The sequence below is a fragment of the Cuculus canorus genome, chromosome 12 (assembly GCF_017976375.1).
Source record: "Cuculus canorus isolate bCucCan1 chromosome 12, bCucCan1.pri, whole genome shotgun sequence".
NCBI lineage: Eukaryota > Metazoa > Chordata > Aves > Cuculiformes > Cuculidae > Cuculus > Cuculus canorus.
The window spans coordinates 6702676-6722515 of record NC_071412.1 but is presented as its reverse complement, the minus strand read 5'-3'; the positions used below and the strand labels follow the sequence as shown (position 1 = coordinate 6722515).

Here is a 19840-nt window from a genome sequence, read left to right as displayed (position 1 = left end):
GAAATGCTGATTTGTTGGGGCTTTTATTAGTAGTAGTAAATGTGCTTTCTTTCATAAATAAATCTAAGAAATCGCATGCTTTACTGGAAAACAGATCAACTGAATTCCTATGAAACATCCTATGCAAGGGAAAAAATTTGGCCCAGCAATCCACTAAGGAAAATAAAGCCTTCCAGACAACAAAGAATTAACTATATTCTCTAAGGAGAATATGTGTTTTCTTGGAGACAAGGAATGCCTCACAGGTGCAGCTCAGGATATTTCTAGGGATACTCCCTATTCTGTCCCATAGATAAACACATGCTGGTCATCTACTGATGATTTCTACTGGTTCTATGAGAAAAGTATCTAACAAGAAAAGAAAAAAGCTCTTTCATTTGTAATTCCTATATTGAAACTCTCAAGTCTTCAGCTATAATGTTGACATCTGCCTTCTAGAAGACAGAAAAAGATGAGGCTATCGGCCCTTCATAAAGCTATTTTGTATATAATTATAAATGTATAATAAATCTTATCTATGAAAAAGTGTCAATAAAACCCAAGAAAATGTTGAAGTGCTCAGTAGAATGCTTTAGTTTAGGTATTGATATCAATACCTAATTAAGTTTGCAAAATGAACCTATACTAGAAGACGTTAAGATTCTTCATCCTCAATGTATCAGAAGAACAAGACAAACTACTGTGTTCCAGCAGTCGCCTAGGAAAGACTTTTTATACTCCTTGTATTTTGGAAGTTAAAGAGGAGAAAACTAAAAATATTTCAGAATAAACCTCTGTGGCTCACTGAATATTCCACAGTAGTTACATAAGAAAAAATTAGAGAAATCATAATTCTACACTTTTACAAGACCACCATTAATAACGTTGGCCACGCACACACTCAGTGCTGGAAATCTCTTAGAATAGGATCCTATTTTCTTAGTTCTGTAACATGAACAAATCATGTCTCAGGAGCATTAATCAAAAGAACCACTTCCCACTTTACTCTATTGAAATGTTTTTGAAACATTTCACCTACTTTGAAGCATATACAGAACATCAGAAGACAGGGAAGGGAGAGGCAGCAGCCAGAGGCTGAGAGGGGAAGCAATTGTGCACTACCAGATTCAGCACAAAACGTGTTTTACGTTAGAGGAAAGGATATGGAGACAAAGCCTTTCTATTTAAAAATGTAGTGAAGTTCAATATTTAAGTAGACACTGGGAAGACATAAAAACCCATACAATATTTTAATATTTTTGAGACAACTTGATGTGGCAAGATGCAAGTGAGTGAAGACCTGAAGTTCATTTGGGTTTTGAGCACAATAGCAAACTGAATTCTTCTAACTTCTTGACCAAACAACAGAGCAGAACAACTAATCTCAGCTAACAGATCAATAACATAGAATGATTTCATCTAGCTATAACATAGTCTAACAAGCAACCAACCAGTAAGAAAAAATGCCATTTCACATTTTATTCGGGTTTAGTAATGTGTCCTGAAACAAGAATTCTGCCCATTATAGACTGTTCTCTTAAACTGAAGATTATAAAATGAGTAACATCTGTTACTTCCCAGAATCAATTATAAGTGGTGTTAAAATTAATGAGGCCTTCAGGCACTGATCTTGCAAGGAATTAATTTTAATCTGTAGAAGTCTTGGAGGTTTTGTCATATTTGCCTAGAAAAAGCTACATGGACACATTGCTACAAGTTCTGCATTACACCTCCTAGGTACACAGGGAATTTAGACTCTACTACTAGAACTACCAATTATAAAAGGTAATGGCAGTCAGTTTAAAAGCTCATTAAATTTCGTCCATTCTTGTGCTGCATTTTAAAATGTGTTAAACTGTAGAATCCCAGTATATTTGATTTGCATTCACCACTTAAGAAAAGAATACGAGGCCTTCATTATTCAATACACAAGTAAATGCAAAGGCAGACTAATCAGTTAGGATATCTAAGACATAACAAGTAGAAGCAGCATAGCAGTTACCAATTGTGGACAATATCCTGTGGCAAATGTCCTACTGAGTCATTGACCATTTATCCTGTTAACTTGTAAGACAGGCAAGTAACTAATTAAAATTCATTTTTCCAAGACCTGACCCAATGCCTAATGCTCTCCTTTAAAGGCATACACCCCCCCTTCCCTCATTACACTTGCACAAAGTGATTTCTGCTTGTTTATTTTGCTGCCCCAGGAAAAATGGCTTGAAGAGTTCAAAATTACCATGAATAACTGACCAAATCAGTCAACATTATGCAGAAGTTACATTTATTTTAAACGCGATAATTTTCAAAAAAAAGATAAAGAATAATATAGAATTTGACTTCAAGTTAAAAGCAACGTTTAAATAGCAATTACAAGCATTTGTAGTTATAAGCAACTGTATTTTAGGGAGTAATTACTAGAAAAAGATTCTAACAACAGAAATGCCAACGCTTCCGATTAGGACTATTTGACGTAGTGGGTTTACAAACAGACAGCATGAGAGGGACCAGGGATGCCTTAAACACACATCTTAGATCAGCAGCCTAGAAGTTACTGATAAAGAGTTATTTATGTGCTGCAATTTAATAGCAAAAAAAATCCAAAATAAACTGGAAATGCATTCAAATAATAACAAAAAAAAGAAGTTACTACTCACAGAAGACCTGTGACTGGGCTTTTAACACTGATCTCAGTTTGAAAGGCGGAGACACACTTCAAACAAATCAAATAAAATTTAGGTAGATTGGTGATAACTTTTTAATGAAAATTAAAGATGCAATTTGAGAAAGTTTTCTAAAAACACACATATTAATCATTGACGAAAGTAACTACAATATAATAAAATTCTGCAGAAAATATTTTGCTAGCCCTCCATTATTCTGGTTAAAATATGGTTCTGTCACAACAGAATTCTTAGTTTTCTACAAAATCAAAACTATAATTAAACCGTGAATTTTACAAGTCAACTTCACATCAAGTATTTTTAGCAGTCTGCATCTGTGTAAACTAAGCATAACAAAATCATGTCTATTTAAAACGTTAAAAAAACGACCTGAAAAACAGGACTGCTACTCTTTATCCCCCAACCATTTTTTCCCCAAAGGAGAGGAAAAGACTGACATTTCCCTTTAACTTCTGATTACTTAAGTTCATTTATCATTGAGAGTTATTACTGTAATTTCAAGTCCATATAACTCTGATTCTTAAAATACTGCAACATATTAACTTCTATTAGCCCTAGGTCAAGAAGAGTATGGGGAAAAAATACACAGATCGTTCCCAAGACAGAAGAATTCTTAAGACTAGTGCAGAAGATCACATAATTGATTTGGGCTTTAAAACGCTCCTCTATTTCAAAATGGAGAAAAGAAATTAAATAGAACTAATCTTGATTTTCAATGTCCCTTACAAAAAAGCTTCTAATAAGATTTGATATTATTTACATCAGCCTATAGGTAATGATAACATGCCTCACACTGCTCTCTTAATTTAAGAGCAGGCATGAGCCTCAGACTGACAAAAGATACCAGGAAGGGGGTTTTAACATCCTCACATCTGGAAGAGCCTTACTGTTAATTTCCTTTTCAACAGTAATAACACCAGGCACTGAATGCTCCTTCACATTAGAGGCTAAAAGGAGATGAGACCCCACTCCAAAAGGCAGTCTAAGAACACCATCTCAAATACAACAAAGATGATTTAGCAGCAAGTTGCAATCAAAGAGCAATCTTGCTCACCACTTCTGGCTTTCCAGCACCAGCATTTGACAGATTTTGGATGAGCCAATTCAGGATACTAAATAAAAAGTAACGCTAATCCAATAATAAGGCAATTTTCCTTCTCATCCAATTTTCACTCAACCAACAAAGCATTAATACGTTTGTAAGAGACGCTGCTTGTGACATGTTGTCCAAGAAAATGCAAACCAACACATTAATCACAGTGAAACTCCTATGGCATGACAAAGCCAACCAGAAGTACTGGTTTAACAATAAATTTAGTTAAGAGACCCTTTTTTTTTTCCCTTCTATCCATGTAGAAAGCAAAGCTAACACCTCACGGTTCTGAAACAAGTTTGTCTCCATGCCCCACTGCTACCCCCTCAGAAACTAGATCAGTCTGGCCAACATTTTGCTGACTAAACAGAAGAGCCCAGCGATGCAGTATCATCTATCACCCACAAGCAGCAGCAGTGACTCCACTGTGGCTTCAGGACAAAGCAAAATCTTAAAACTCAGAACGTCAGCTGCTTTTCTGGACAAAGAAATGTGACCATTTGCCACTGCTAGGTATCAGCTTTAAATGCTTTGGAAGACCTCTGGAGAGATGAACCTTCTCAACTAAAAGTGAAAAGCATTTCTGATAAAAACGGCTGATTACTTAAAATCACTTTTTCTGGCTGAGAAGTAGTGCTTCCAGAGTATGTCATACTTCCTGATGGGATTCTGTACACAAACGAATCTGTTAAAAATGGACTGTGTTTTTAGTCACATTTCCAAAGTAAACACAACTCCTGTAATCACACAGTCTCCCCTCAATAACTTTTAAACATGTTTTAAACTTCCACTAAGTTTACCAGCAAGGGAGAGGGTTCAAATACAATTAAGTTTCCACAAGTTATGTAAAATCAATGGCTAAGTACTGAAGGGAGACCAAAATTGGTGAGCTCACTGAGAAAAGAGCAGGCAAAACACGATCATTATATATCCCGCCTGGAAGCAGCTGCCTGGCAACCAGCATGCGCATCCTGCCTGGCCAACTGGGACACGCACAACTGGAGGGTAGGCGTAGCTTAGAGGGCAGCTGAGGATTTTAAGGACACCAATCCACAGGAATCCAGGCTTTGTTAGTACCACTGCTCAGAAAATGTGCTTTTTGAACATGTCATAAAACAATTAGTCTTTCATGGAAAAGCTCTGAAAACAGGATTCCATACATTTTAGATCCTGTTTTGAAAGCTTCTCAACACGCAGCTCTTTGCATCAATGAACCATATAGGCTGTCTTTAGAAGTCATCATGTGTGCTTTTATCTTCCCTGTCCTCAACAGCCTCAGCAGACTAAAGGAGAGTGAAATAAATTTGAATATTTTGTATATATACTCCTAAATATTTTGTACAAGAACTACCAGCAGGCTCATTTTTCCATTTAGATTAATGGGTTCATAGTCATGCAACTCACAATTGTTGAGCCAATCCTTTAATATCACATAAAGCATGATTTGTACAAATCTTAATATATGACACTTGGGAAACACCAAGTATTTAAAGGAATACTTGTCGCTCAACACTGTATTTCAGAAATTTAATCAGTCACCAAAACAGACTTCTATCAAAGTTGGCAATGATGATACTTTAGCCAATCAAGCTTAATATGACAGTAACAGCTAAACTGACTTAGCCCAAACATTAATTTAAACAATGGTATAATTTATACATTCCGTGTGTGGTTTTTCAATTTCCCCACCACTACATTGTCTTGGGTCAGGTTTGCCTACATTCAAGTCAATAATAATATGCTTAAACTAACACTAAGTGCCTTTGAAAAAACTGCAAGCTTCAAATTCATCAGGATGACAGAAATCTCTCCATCCTCTAAATGAAAGCTTTCGCTCAGTTCTCAGATGAAGTCCTTCGACTCAGTGCAATTTTCCTATTGCAATCTCACTGTCTTCACACAAACAGGCCCAGAAACAAAGATGGCAATATAAATGTTCACTACCAAAATAGGTGACTTACCTACAAAACTGTGCCTACACAAAAGAAAATTACCTAACCCACCCCCCCAAACATCAGCAGCTGGAGTCCATGACAGTTATGATAGAAAAGCAGCCTTGGAAAAAGGAGCCTCTTATTTTTTAAAACCACTGGCCTGAATTTTGCCCAAATACATAACAGACCTCACTGGAGAGAATTAAGGAGTAAAAAAGGCTAGAAAAGAACCGTATTTCTTTTAGTCTTAATTAGATGCAAAAAGGTACCTAAACTTGGTTTCACATATCAATGCCAAAATTTCAAAATACAATAAAGTCAAGTCAGCAGCTGCTCTGCATTTTAAGACAAAAACTCAGTGGTAACAGCCCCTCAAACATTACCCTTATCTACCTTTAAGTGCAACAAACAATTTTTTATAAATAACAAATTCTTAAAAATTCAGATTCTAAAACCTATTAGATGAAACCCTAAGTTTTATCTATGCTTGCTGTTTTCAATCATGCAGCTTTGAAAGTGAAATTAGAATAGCTTTACTAGACAAGTACAAATGGAGTTGAAACTCGCACAACTTTGGTTGCAACCTCTGCAGAAGAATATTCCTAGTCAATATCAGTTTTTCTAGTTAGTTATTAAATGATAAGCCACTACAAATAATCTCAACTTTGAGCAGAAACTCGCCAGTGCTGTCCCTTTAACACTGTTGTTTAGCAGTGCTCCAGTTTGACATCAGTTGATACTCCTAAATATAGCTCTGCCTTAACTCTCCCCTCCAGTTCACAAGCCAGACAAAGCCAACTTCATGACTCACACCCTGACACAGGCCAAACAACCCTCACAATGCTGCTGCAATTTAGTGTGAAGCATGAAACATCAAAATCTCAGGGAAATATTTAGAAAATAACTCATTAATTCACGGCCTTTATCAACAAACTCTTGACTTCGTAACCTCCCCATTTGCTATGCGGGATTTCTCTGCAACTGAGTTTGTGTTCAGTGGGGTTATATGCAAAATTAGTTCCAATCTAGTCTTCCTCCCTTAGGCTCTCCTGCCCTCATTGCCACATTCTCCTTACTTTTTCTGAACTCCTTGAAGAAACTGTGGTAACAACATAAGCAAAGGAGAACTATACAAAGTAGTAAAAAGCTTTTGTGGCTAGTTCAAAGGTAGAAGCATTTCACAACCACCGATGGTATTTATTGCAAGAATGCGGTATATTACAGCCACTAGGTCTATTACACAATAAGACAAACACTTTTTCACGTGTGGGTGTGAAAGCGCGCATCCTGCTCCTCTCTCTGCTACACAGGAGGCCTGTCTAAGATTAGGAAGTGCTCCAGCAGGAATTTAAAATACATTCAAATAAATTGCCCTCAAGGATTAGTGGTTTGCATTCCATAAACAATGCCAGTTAGGAGAGAGCTTTTGCTTAGGTTGTGGTTAACTAAAATATTGTCATATAGTCATTTTATTGACATGAGATGACTAAGGTAATCAAAACAAAAAGCTGAGGCAGTAAGAATAACAGATGGAAAAGCACAGAGAACGGTGGAATCTGAAGAAAAAACACGACTCTAAGATTTGGGGTGGGGAGCTCAGGGTAGATTTCTGGAGCCACGTCAACACTTCAAAGGCAGCTGAGGCAGGTCGAGTCTAATTTCTACAGCCTGGCTATTACTGTTGCGCAGAAGGCAGTTAGTGGAGCCACGAAAATGAAATGAACATTCAGAGAGGAGAGTTTTTGCCTTTCTTTATCAAATAAAACAGTAGCTTTCATCAGGGAAAAGGAAGTATCAAAGAACAAAGGGAAGCTAAACAACATGTTTTCGTGACAGTGGCTTTACTTAACACTACTCTGCCTCTGAAACCAGTACATTATTTCCAAGCTGAGCTAATAAGTAGGCAGCACACTGATTGCAGATTTTTTGCTTTCAGAGTACTGTGACATTAATTTCATTTAGTGTAAAAACATCTGTATATTTTCTGCATGAGAAAATGCACATTAAAAACCATAATCCAAAGTTTTCACTACACTGACTGTGCTGTGAATCCATGCAAGACCTTTACCCAAAATTGAAATAACTACACAACTACACATTTTTATACTGTATGAAAAACAGTGCCCTCTGGCTTCACATTAAATGGGAATAAGAAAACAGTTTAAAGGATAAGACAAATTACCTGGTTCCTATTTCCATCTCTAGAAAAGAAACACATGGAAAATTACATGACAACTCTCTAACTACCCTAATTTGTCAAGGAATCATTATCATCATCATTAACATAATTCCAATGCTCTGAATACTGAGATAATTTGATATTCAACTTAAAATACAGTCCTTATCAGACAGTTGTGAGTATGTCATGAGAAAAATGAAACTCAGTGAAAAATAAAGAAAACCACAATTTTTTTCTCCAGAACTGTTTTGTTCACAGGATATTTGTTTAAAGCATAAAGATGAGGAAGCCTTATTCAATCAAAGCTATGTAAAGGACTTTCAATTTTGCCTTACCTTGGAAAAGAGACTCTACAGAAACAAAGAATATTACACATTCTAAAGAATTACACATTTTCTATTGCAAAAAACTGCATACATTGAGAATAACTTCCTGATGTACTAAAACTGAAAAAGATTAGATTTAAAGGGAAATTACTCAGAAGTCAAGAACTATAAAAGACTAATGACAAATTAGATTTAACCAATAAAATCTATGCTGCCTAGAAAATCTGCTTTCATCCACCACTCATTCACTGCCTCCTACAGAGCAGATAACTTTTCGAGATTAAACTAATTTCTAGCCCAAGTTTCTTCTCCTCCACCCCAAGTTAGACATCATATATTTCAGCACTGATAAACATCAGAACTGAATTATTTTATATCATTAATATCATTATCTAGGCACATAGATTGTGTTATTTAAGGATTGATGGGAAAGGCACATTGTCCTTACTGAGACCGCAAAAGAATAAAGAAGCAGCACTGTATAGGAGTCATGACAAGAGAGAAGCTATGTTAGGATATAGATGTACATATATCTAAAATACATTTATAAGATTCATCAAAGAAAGATTATCTAAACTGATAAGTTCACGATTTAAGTTTTAATATCCTTCGATATCTTTGCAATTCCACACTTAAGTAGGAGTAAAGCCCAAATGATACCCGAGACAGTATTCCACTTACATTTTTGTTTATCTGACTTGACGTACACTATGACAAATATCCACATTTTACAACTACCTTTTAGTACATGAATTGACCGCTAAGCTAAAAAGTTTAATTCATCTGATAGAATTGAGCCTTCTCTGACCAGAAGAGCTAAAAGAACAGCCCACTGATGAAAAAAATACACAGTTCTTTTCCAACATCTCCATATCTGGTTCAAGTACACCATCACAATAACCTGAGAGATGCATTTTCTATAAATAACACTGCGAAATTTAAAATCCTTTAAGAATAAAACTTCTTTTCCACCCTGGTAATCGCACACACTCTGATTTATGCTGCCTTTATCATGTCTGAATTTCTATACATGAATTTAGATGTAATAAAGCATATATTTTCAAACTCATCTGTGGTTAAGGTGATTATTCCATACCTATTTCTGAAATAATATTGCATGTTCTCAGTTTGAGTTTTAGAAAACCTGCGGCCAAATTAAACAAAGGAAATGCTCCTTTAAAATAGCTTCCGGAAAGTTTTGAGTTTCACACCAAACTACTTCGGCAAAGGGAATTATCAACCATGTTTAATTCACAGGTAATGCCATTCAATTTGTACAGAGAGACAAAAGGTTCAATTATACATTCTAAATACAGATCCTTGGCAAATCAGGTAATTTACACCGGTGTTGATAACTGAACTTTAAACACCAATTTCTCAAATAAGGCATGCTTGCTGAATCCCTCTAGTACCCTAATGGACAAGCTCAGCCCTGAATCGATCTCTCGCACTTCTTTGTGCAGTATGTCATAGCAACAGTAAAAGGTAGAATATTCTTAGAAATTGAATTCTGACAACTTTAAGTACAAAAGCAAAGTCACTTTGGTTCATCTATCACAGAATCTTAGAATGCATTGGATTGGAAAGGACCATTAAAGATCATCCAGTTCCAATCCCTTTGCCACGGGCAGGGACACCTTCCACTAAATCGGGTTGCTCAAAGCCTCATCAAACCTGGCCTTGAACACTCACAGGGATCAGGAATCCATGACTTCTCTGGGCAACCTGGGCCAGCACCTCGCCACCCTCACAGGAAAACGTTTCCTCCTAGCATCTAATCTAAATCTATCCTCTTTCAGCTTAAAATCATTCCCCCTCATCCTAACCCTGCACTCCATGATACAGAGCCCCTCCCCGGCTTTCCCATAGCCCTCTTTAAGTACTGGAAGGCTGCTATAACGTCTTCCCAGAGCCTTCTCTTCCCCAGGCTAAACAAGCCCAACTCTCTCAGACTGTCCTCATATAAGAGGTGTTTCAGCCCTCAGATCATCTTCGTGGCCTCCTCTGGACTCGCTCTAACAGTTCCATGTCGTTCCTGTGCTGAGGACTCCAGAACTGAATGCAGGGCTCCAGGTGAGGTCTCACAAGCACAGAGTAGAGGGGCAGAATCATCTCCCCCCACTTGCTGATCATACTTCTCCTGATGCATCCCAGGTCGGCTTTTTGGGTTGCAAGCACACACTATCGACTCTCATGGAGCTTCTTATCTACCAGCACCCCCAAGTCCTCCTCTTCAGTGCTGCTCTCAATCCATCCCCCATCCAGCCTGTTATCTGTGCTTGGGATTGCCCAGCCCAGGTACAGGACCTTGCAGTTGGCTTTGCTGAACTTCATGAGGTTTGTACAGGCTCACTTCTCAAGAAAGGAGAGAGTACACCACTATTCTGTAAACTGACACTTACTAAGCAATACTGACATTCTAGTTTTAAAGAGGATACTGGTTTCAAAAAACAGAAAACACCAAACACAAAAGCATGCTCAAAGTAATTTCTATAAACAGATTGGGGGAGGTTATAGTTCTCAGGCTCTTCAAGTGAAAACACGAGGTAATTTCCCAAAATAATCAGTGATCTAGCTCAGTACGCTGGAAAAAAAATCCCACGTGCGATATTTCAGATGTGAGCTCAGCCAGTCATCTCAAAAATTCACCTTAAGACTTCAATTACTGTTCTACATCGGTAATACTAACTACTTCAACTCTTGTTCTCTTATAGTATTAGAAAAACCAAGAGGTTCATTAGCCCAGTAATAAATATGGCTATTACTGTAAATAACTGTTCTCTCTTTATACACATGGACATATTCAGTTTCATAGAGGGAGAGACTAAAAAATAATACGTTGATGCTGACTAAAAAAAGTAACTGAAATACTGGGGGAAATCCCCATCTTCTCGTTTTAAAAAGACTTGAAAATATACACCCAACCAAGTATTTACACAGAAGATTTGGAAATTTTGGAGATAAGCCAGCTAATACCTGCCACCAAACCTCACAGTCAGCTACTGAAAGACTGAGTACCATCTGCCCACAGGCAACAGCTCGTCAGTTCTCCAGCCCAACGCAAGGAAAAAGGGTCGGTCTCCTTTAACACTGGCCCTGAACTCTCATCAATACATACTGGTGTAATAATAGGCATCTAACAAATTTGAGATACCAAAGCCAAAAATCACTTCTCTCTGAAGAAAACAGAAGTGATAAACAGAGACAACTATCTGCACCTCAAACCCTCTTTCTAGTTTATTTCTATATCTTTTCTATTAAGTAGCTGTGAGCATGTGCCTGCTGCTGTGCTGTGAGTTCCTTCAACCAGTAAGGGTATTAAATTGTCTTGATTCTTGTTAGTCCCACTACTGCCCGCAGGCATATAAGCAGCAACAACAAACACTGACAAGTCTGGGCAGTTCTCCTTCTGGTAGGAAATCTTAAGCATCAGCAGTATCTGTCTGCATAGAAACTCCAAAGAATCAGGAGTGCTTGCCTCACATCTGCAAGACTACTTAGAAATCTAATTTTCATTCACATGAAAGCTCAGATTTTACAGCTTAGAACAGCTAAAAGTCGCTTTAAAACTGATACAGAATGTTCCATTGTATTTTTTCCTTTCCTTAAAAATGTAATTATTTTATTTCTTTTGACATTATAATCTAACAGTGGTCAAGAACAAACTTCAAGGCATTTTTGGCTAGATAAATATATTATGACTTTCATATCTTACGCAGCTCAATTTTTAAATATGATTAAAAATCCCTTGTATCCTGAGGCAAAACTAAGTACATTTTTAAGATCTCATAATAAAACCCTGAGAATTAGAGCAGAGAACATTCCAGAAGCACTAGAAAATTTAGAAGTGGTTTTCTTCAGAATTACTACATATATGATTTCCTTTTATATTGTTAAGAAGCTAGTCAGAAAAATAGAAAAAGTATAACTACACAAAAAGCAATTTAAAATCTTCAATATATATTTAAAAAACACCCAATCTAAAAAAGGCAACTATTAGCCATTCAAAGTATTCTTCCCTAAAAAAAACCTTAGCTGGGTCAGTAAAGACTTGTGTCATTACTATACCTCTGACCTAAGACACTATATTTTCTCCTCTCCAGTGATATATTGATATTGATTGGAAACCAAGACAATTAATCATTTATTTCTTTTACAATAAAGTTTGTCAAGTCAAATCCTCCTGAAACAGAATCACAAATAAAACAGCAGAAATGCTTAAGGGAAACAGGGTAAAGGAAACTTATCAGATTATCAGCAAAATTTGAATTTCATTTTCATGTTATGTTACATTGCCCAATAAGCAACAGAATTTACTCAGGAACCACACACAGCAGGGAGTGTGGCTGCAAAGGGACTAAGTCCACTACAGGAAAAACAGAGTTAAGAAAATGGCTTCAGTTTCCAGCACTGAAAGAGACCCAACAAGAGATTAACTATCATGTCCTTAGCTCAAAGAAACAATTTGAAAACATTTAATTTTTTGAACAATTTCACTATTCATAAAACGTTGACTGGGTAGGAAATTAATATAGACGCAATGATGACGGTAAACTCAACGGTTCAGAGATAAAACGTACTGGATTACTATAAACTAGTTAAAAATATAAGGTTGTTTTATTGAAGTTATAAGATGGCAGTTAGTGATAAAACATTGTAAGTATTCCAAAACAGAAGACAAAGCTTTGGGTTTTCTTTGTTTCATTCACCATTTTCAGCTATTTTCAGTAACATCCTTGAGAAAGACTGCCCTCCAGCGTTCACTGATCACAGTGGGCTCCGATTCCAGCCCATGCAGCTGGAATCACTTCAAACTGACTTTCTTTTTAAATAATCACATTACTGATTCAGAGAGTGAAATTAGCCCACCAAATGTTTGCACAGAAATAAAAGGCTGGTGAAACAGCAGGACTGTTCCTAGGGCTGTCACAGAAGGTGCTAATGCTTGCTAGTTGGCATCAGTCCTAGAAAGCCATTCTGGGCCTTTAAAATGGCATCACTGCTTGCAGCTGCTCTTTGCTCTTAACAGAAGCTGCTTATTAAAAGCTTCTAAATTGTTCGATGAAGTCTTAAAGGAATAAAATGCTTGTTAGACACCTTGTAATGAGGTTAGGTATACTACTTCATACCAGGTCTTCATGCTCACTGCAGCTGTATGGCACCTATCCTCTGAAAGGCACCAAAAAAATCCAGAAGTATGAATCTGGAATCACCTACAGTTCCCATGCTGTACTGTTCACATGTCAAGAATCCCATAAGTGCTTCGTAAATAATTAAAGCATAAAAGAACATTGAACGGGAAAACAAGCATTTTAGAAACGGAAAAACAACGGTACACAGCAGTCTGTCATGTAGGAAGTCAGTGCATAGTGAGCTGGCAAGAGGAGCGACTTCTAGATTCCTGCTTTCAACAACATCATTTAGTAAGTTAAAGAAACAAAGGCTCTTGATTTGGTAGAACACTTAGATCCGTGTAGCTAACTGCTTCTGAAAATACTCAGGAAATCATCTAGCCTCCTATGGACATTAAAGCACCACAAATCTAGCAGTAAGGGAAAAGCTTTTAACAGTATTCAACAAAACACAAAAAGCACTGAAATAGTCATACAGGCAGCTCTAAGAAAAATCTGGGTTTTGTGTGCTAGCAAACACGAGACTATTGTTGTGGTACTTGCGGATAAAACACAGCATACACATCAATTGTAAGATACATGTTATTCTGAACTCATGAGAGTGGATGTGCAACATGCATTAAGATACTTTTTATTCCAATGAACAAAAACGCACCACTTGATCGTTCTTCAATTACTTATTCAGAAAAGCATAACACTGTGCCAAGTTTAAAAACAATCTACAACATTATTCACTTACACAAATACCTAAACATGCTTTAAAAGTACTGCCACCAGCAGTTCAAAAACACTTTCCTTTGTTTTTACATCAGTATTTGCTTATACTTGCAATAAGAATCAATACTCAGCATGGGAATCCTAGGCCTTAGATCTATCTATGATATCATCACAAAAAAACCACTACTTTTTTTGACTATGTAAAATAGATTTTTATGCTACCTCCAGCAATTGTTTTTGTTACTAATCCCCCTTTTTTGCATAGTACAAAAAAGGGCATTTTTCCTTCAATTGCAGAACAGTAACAAGAAAAAAAAAAACAGAAAGAAGGGAGGGAAATGAAGCTATTATGTGCATCTGGACGGCATGCGTTTGCTCAGTCTTTATGTGGGACCCAAACTAACTTTTCCTCATTTAGTGCCTTCTAGTTTTTATTTCATCACTTTGGGTTTCACCCATGAACTTCTTTTTATCATCTTCGACCTTAAAAATATCAGAGCAAGTGGTAAAAAATAATGCTTTTCCTATATTTGTACTTTCCCTTTGTCTGGTTTAAATAAATAAATAAATATGTATCTATATCCCTCTCTCTATACAGGGGCACATACCTAACCTGGTATCACCTTACGTGCTGCTCCAGTAACTAGATTCTCTTCCTGCAAGGCCTCTGTTAATTTAAAGTGGTACAAAGCAGAACCTAGTAGTACCAGGTACGATATATAATTATATTGGCCTATTGGCACAGGACTTCTAATGGAACTGGAGGGGATAGAGGGAAGAGTAAAAAAATAAGACAGTACTCTCTTCAGGGGAATTTTGTTCACATGCTCCTTTTTAGTTCTCAGAATGGAGAAATCAACAGCGCTTCTAAAATTACAAATTCTACAAACCAGATGTTTTTGTCAATGACAAGAAATTTACTCTCTTCATAGAATGGTCTGACAAATAATTTTTAAAAGAAGATCTATTATGAAGACTTTATCATCCTTGGTCCCCAAGAACTTTTTCATTTGTTCTAAAATATACTTCACCTCCTACTCACGGTCTACAAAAATTACACAGTAGTCACAGAGACTGTAAAGAAAGGCTGTGAATTATAAACAGCTATGTGGAAGGAGGCAGTATTTTGTGTTTGCCATATTACTTGAAAATGGCAAACAGCTTAAAGCTTTTTGACAAGTAGTTTTGACAAAACATTTAGGTTACAAACTTGCAATACAAATGAATTAATGCAAAGCAGCCTATATGTCCTAATTTCCAGGAACTCGGAATGACACCAGAAAATAGCTTTCCAAAGCTTGCCAAAATTGCTATGCGCATTAGAAAAGGACATAGCACTGCTTTTCAGCCGGATGTTCTTGAATTCTGTTTGTGTGACAGGTTTGTGGTTCAAACACAGCCTGCCTCATTACCTTCTCCTTTTACAATATTTTCCTACAAGCTTATCAGATTTTTAGCAATTATAGGATTCATATTTTAACAAAATACTAATTGAATGCAAGGAATAAGGGATGAAGTCTCTTCATCTTCAGTAAAACAATGCATGTATGAAGCCATGTCTTTGATCATTAAACATTTGCATAAGCTGCTCACTATGACCAAGCAGATTCTTCCTTATAATAGAAAAAATCCACCTTAAGTCTTGGAGAAAAAAATCTGAAAAACCCTATACCACAAGATTTAAAGTGGAAATAGACAGTTATGATTAACTGTGTATTCCTTACAGCAATAATTTAATTATACAGAGTAAAACTATAGAGCTTTCAGAAAAGCTTCCTTAATTTACTGATCTATAACCTGTTTCTTTATAAGGCCGGAGAGAAATCACTGTTGTATGCTTTAAACCTGGAAGATAAATAGCCTTTGAAATAGAAATCACTCTTACTAACTGGAATAACAAAAGTGGAATAACATCACCACTGTTACCGAGTCCTTTCATATTGCATTTTCTCCTAGGCATGGTAAATCACCATCAAATTAGTAAAGGTGTTTATTGAATTTATGAAAATTAACAATGCAGCTTCGTAGGGAAGTGGGAGAAACAAGTGAACAAGAAGGTATTTAGGGCTTTTAAACTAATGCTTTAAAATTAAATCAGATTTTTATTATAAATATATATACTTGAGCTTGCATGCTCTAGACAAAAGTGAAAGTGTTTTGTCAAGATGTAAAGAAACTGGACAATGATCTGTTAAAAAGAGATGAAATACCAAAACCAGTTTGGCTAAGTACTTTGACTGTTAATTCTGATTGTAAATTTTTAATTAATTCTTCTAAATACGACTAATCTTGTGTCACCAGTTAGAATTCTCATAATGCTCAACTAACGCACTTTTCTTTAAGGAAAAGCCAGACCTCACTAAGAGTAATCTTCAGCAGTAGAAGGCCTACAACTTTTTCTCAGAATTAATTAGTTACAAATACATTTCTTGAAATTTTAGTCCAACCCAACACCAAACACAACGTAATTCTCACAATACTTTTTTGTCTGCAGGAGGTAACTCCAGGAGCATTTATTATTTGGCAAGCATGAAAATGACATCCTTCCACTTTTACTGCAGTGTGTTTCAGAGTGGGGGTTTTCCAAAGTCTTAATAATTCTTCAAATCAACAATCCATATACTTAATACATTCCCATACTGAAAATGGTAAACTTGGGCATCAGACTACAGCGAGGCATAATTCAGAATTTTAAAGTTTTAAGCTTCCAAATAAAACTAACTCACCAACTGCTTACCTTCTGAGCACCAGGCCCATGCTAAAAGCAACCAGTATGGTTAACTGCCTAGATTATCAAAATCCAACCCTGATAAAGTACACCTATTTTTAATTTACTGTTTACTCTAAATTTAAAAAAATCAGACAATACACATGTAAAAAAACCTTATATTTTTCTGTACTTTGTACATTTTCATTCCCAAGATAAAAGAAACAGCAAACGAAATAATCTTTGAAGTTTCCACTTTCTACATTGTAAACGCTCTTTCGAAATTAAAAAAAGACAAATGAAGGACAAAATCGGCAAAGAATGCTATCCATGCTGTAGAGCAAAGCCGCTTGTGATCTGGCACAAAAAAGCCTAACTCAATGATTAGGATGACTTATCACTTAGAACCTTGTCCACGGAGGAAGTTCACAATTTGCTATAGTCATAATAGAAATGTTTTCAAGCACCACAGTTCAGGCAGACCCATACATAAAACTACAATTATCCGCATCACTAGAGAAGTCCTATTACAGAATTTCCGCTGGTGGAATAATCCTTGCAATTTATAAAATCTGAGACTTTTCTGCTTCCTTTGGCAATTCTGGCAGCGACGCTTACCTGGCAATACTCCAACCTGTAGATAACAGGCTAACATAATCACGAGTTTTCTCCTCTTCACGCATCTTTTTCCCTCCTCACAATTCAAAGCTCACCAAAATCACAGTTTATTTAGAGTGCCTTATTTTTGCACACATAAGAAAACCTATCTAAAAACACTCATAGAATTTTTATTAATCACATGAAAATAATTTCAGCTTATTCTAGATGATAGAAGGATTCAAGCTCTAGGAAATTAAATACTAGCTATACCTTACCCAGAACATTTCCTGCTGGTACTTCTTCAAGATCTTCAAGTTCTCTTCCCATAAGCAAGTAGAGATTATCCAACGTACAGCTGGTCATATGAGGTACTACTGGCAGATCATCTGCAGGAGAACACTGGGATGACAGCTACACACAGTAAAAGAAGCAGTGTTGGATTTTTATCATTTAGCACTGAGAAAAACCTCTTGAAAACTTGAAAAACTTCCTTGAATTCCAAAGCTAAGAAATACATTCTAAAAACATTTTCATTTCAAAAGTTAGACACTACAAACCAAAATATACTTGAAAATAATTTTCCCCTTTAAAAAAAAAAAAACAGTCTGGTGGCAAACTAGCAAATTTTTATAAAGAAAACAAAAGAGAACACTCTCTATGGTAAATTTTAAAAGCATACTGCTTCCAGCTTACTTTCAATTGTCACTGACAGCACAAATGTTTTAAGGTAAATTAATTAATGAAGTTCTATGATGATAATCTCAAAACACTTAACACCTTTTTTGTTTTGTCAACAGTATTCTGCACCTTCCTGTTCCCCAGAAGTATTTTTTCCTTCCTTCTCAAGTTGTCTTTGAAGCAAAGCATGGATATGCTGGATTTGTTGTAAGCTAATCATAGAATTATAGAATCACCAGGTTGGAAAGGACCCACCGGATCATCAAGTCCAACCATTCCTAACACTCCCTTAAACCATGTCCCTCAGCACTTCATCCACCCGTTCCTTAAACACCTCCAGGGAAGGTGACTCGACCACCTCCCTGGGCAGCTGTTCCAGTGCCCGATGACTTTCTGTGAAGAATTTTTTTCTGATAACCAGCCTGAACCTCCCCTGGCAGAGCTTCAGGCCACTCCCCCTTGTCCTGTCCTCAGTCACTTGGGAGAAGAGCCCAGCTCCCTCCTCTCCACAACCTCCTTTCAGGTAGTTGTAGAGAGCAATAAGGTCTCCCCTCAGCCTCCTCTTCTCCAGGCTAAACAACCCCAGCTCTCTCAGCCGCTCCTCGTAAGACTTGTTCTCCAGCCCCCTCACCAGCTTCGTTGCTCTTCTCTGGACACACTCCAGAGCCTCAACATCCTTCTTGTGGTGAGGGGCCCAGAACTGAACACAGTACTCAAGGTGCGGTCTCACCAGTGCCGAGTACAGAAGGAGAATAACCTCCCTGGACCTGCTGGTCACACCGTAATGCAACACTGTACTTAAACCTTAACATTTCCAAAGTTGTTTATAACTAGTTTATGGACACAATCAGCTATTATCACAATTACCTAAATTCTTTTGATAGGCTTCGGAATTTTTTACTTGGAATTTTTTTATTAATGCATGTTTTGAGCGAGCAGTGTGTAATAAGTTAAGTCAGCAGCATTTTAAAAGAATCTCAAGTTATGGCAACAGTTCAGTGTCATCTCTTACCTTGTGTAAAGCCTCAGCAGGATCATATTTTGGTCCCAAAACAAAGATCTTTTGCCCTCTTCGTACCACACCACTGAACACTCTAGCAAAAGCAACAAAAGACTCCTTGTTTTCTGCTTCCTCTTTCATTGTCTTTGCGGTCGTGATCTCTACTTGACCAGTGAGCTGTTGCTCTTCACCTAATCAAAGTTAGAAAAATACATGAAGTATAAAAGCAGTTTATGCCTCATCATCGGAAAAAAAATAATATCAATTACAAATCATCTTACCACAACTGGCGAGGCATTAAAAGACTGCAAGAATGGCCCATTGCAACTCATAACCCAACTCATACATTGCTTTTGTACCAATTAATGATTAGACTGTTTGGTTTCAGACCTTTGGTTTTGGCTGGTTTTGGTTGTTTTTGTTTTTTTTTAAATGAAACAATTACTCCCACAGAAGCTTAAAGGAATTAAAGTTATATTGAAATAAAGTGTGCTAGTACCAGGTCCATAAGAAGCTTTTAGCAGCAAGCCAAACAAATTCGAATCTTTCTATCCATACAGGAGGGCAAAAATCAATTGCTGTGCTTTTCTACTTAGAGTGAAAAATCATTTTTCAGAAAAGCACCTCCTTCAAGCATCACCTGACTCAAAGTACTGACATCAAGCACATTCTCAGGTTATAGGAACAGGTATCCATGGTACTAATACAGCATTTATGAACTACCAGCTTTCTTACAAGTTCCTCCTAGTTTTCATTCAGTTGCATCTATTGAATGGTTTGGACTGGCATGTGTATGGTTCTTTGCAAAGTC

At 36.8% G+C, this 19840-nt stretch overlaps 1 protein-coding gene across 3 annotated transcripts in view; it reads right to left on the bottom strand.

The window, feature by feature from the left end:
* The window catches only part of EFL1 (elongation factor like GTPase 1), a 74252-nt gene that overhangs the window by 32744 nt on the left and 21668 nt on the right, over positions 1-19840 (bottom strand). For all 3 annotated transcript variants that reach the window (XM_054077415.1, XM_054077417.1, XM_054077416.1), the window contains exons 14-15: positions 19042-19220; positions 17627-17762 (exon numbers count right to left, since the gene is read on the bottom strand). In XM_054077415.1, the coding sequence (XP_053933390.1) occupies positions 17627-17762; positions 19042-19220 (315 nt within the window). The remainder of the gene's footprint in view (positions 1-17626; positions 17763-19041; positions 19221-19840) is intronic.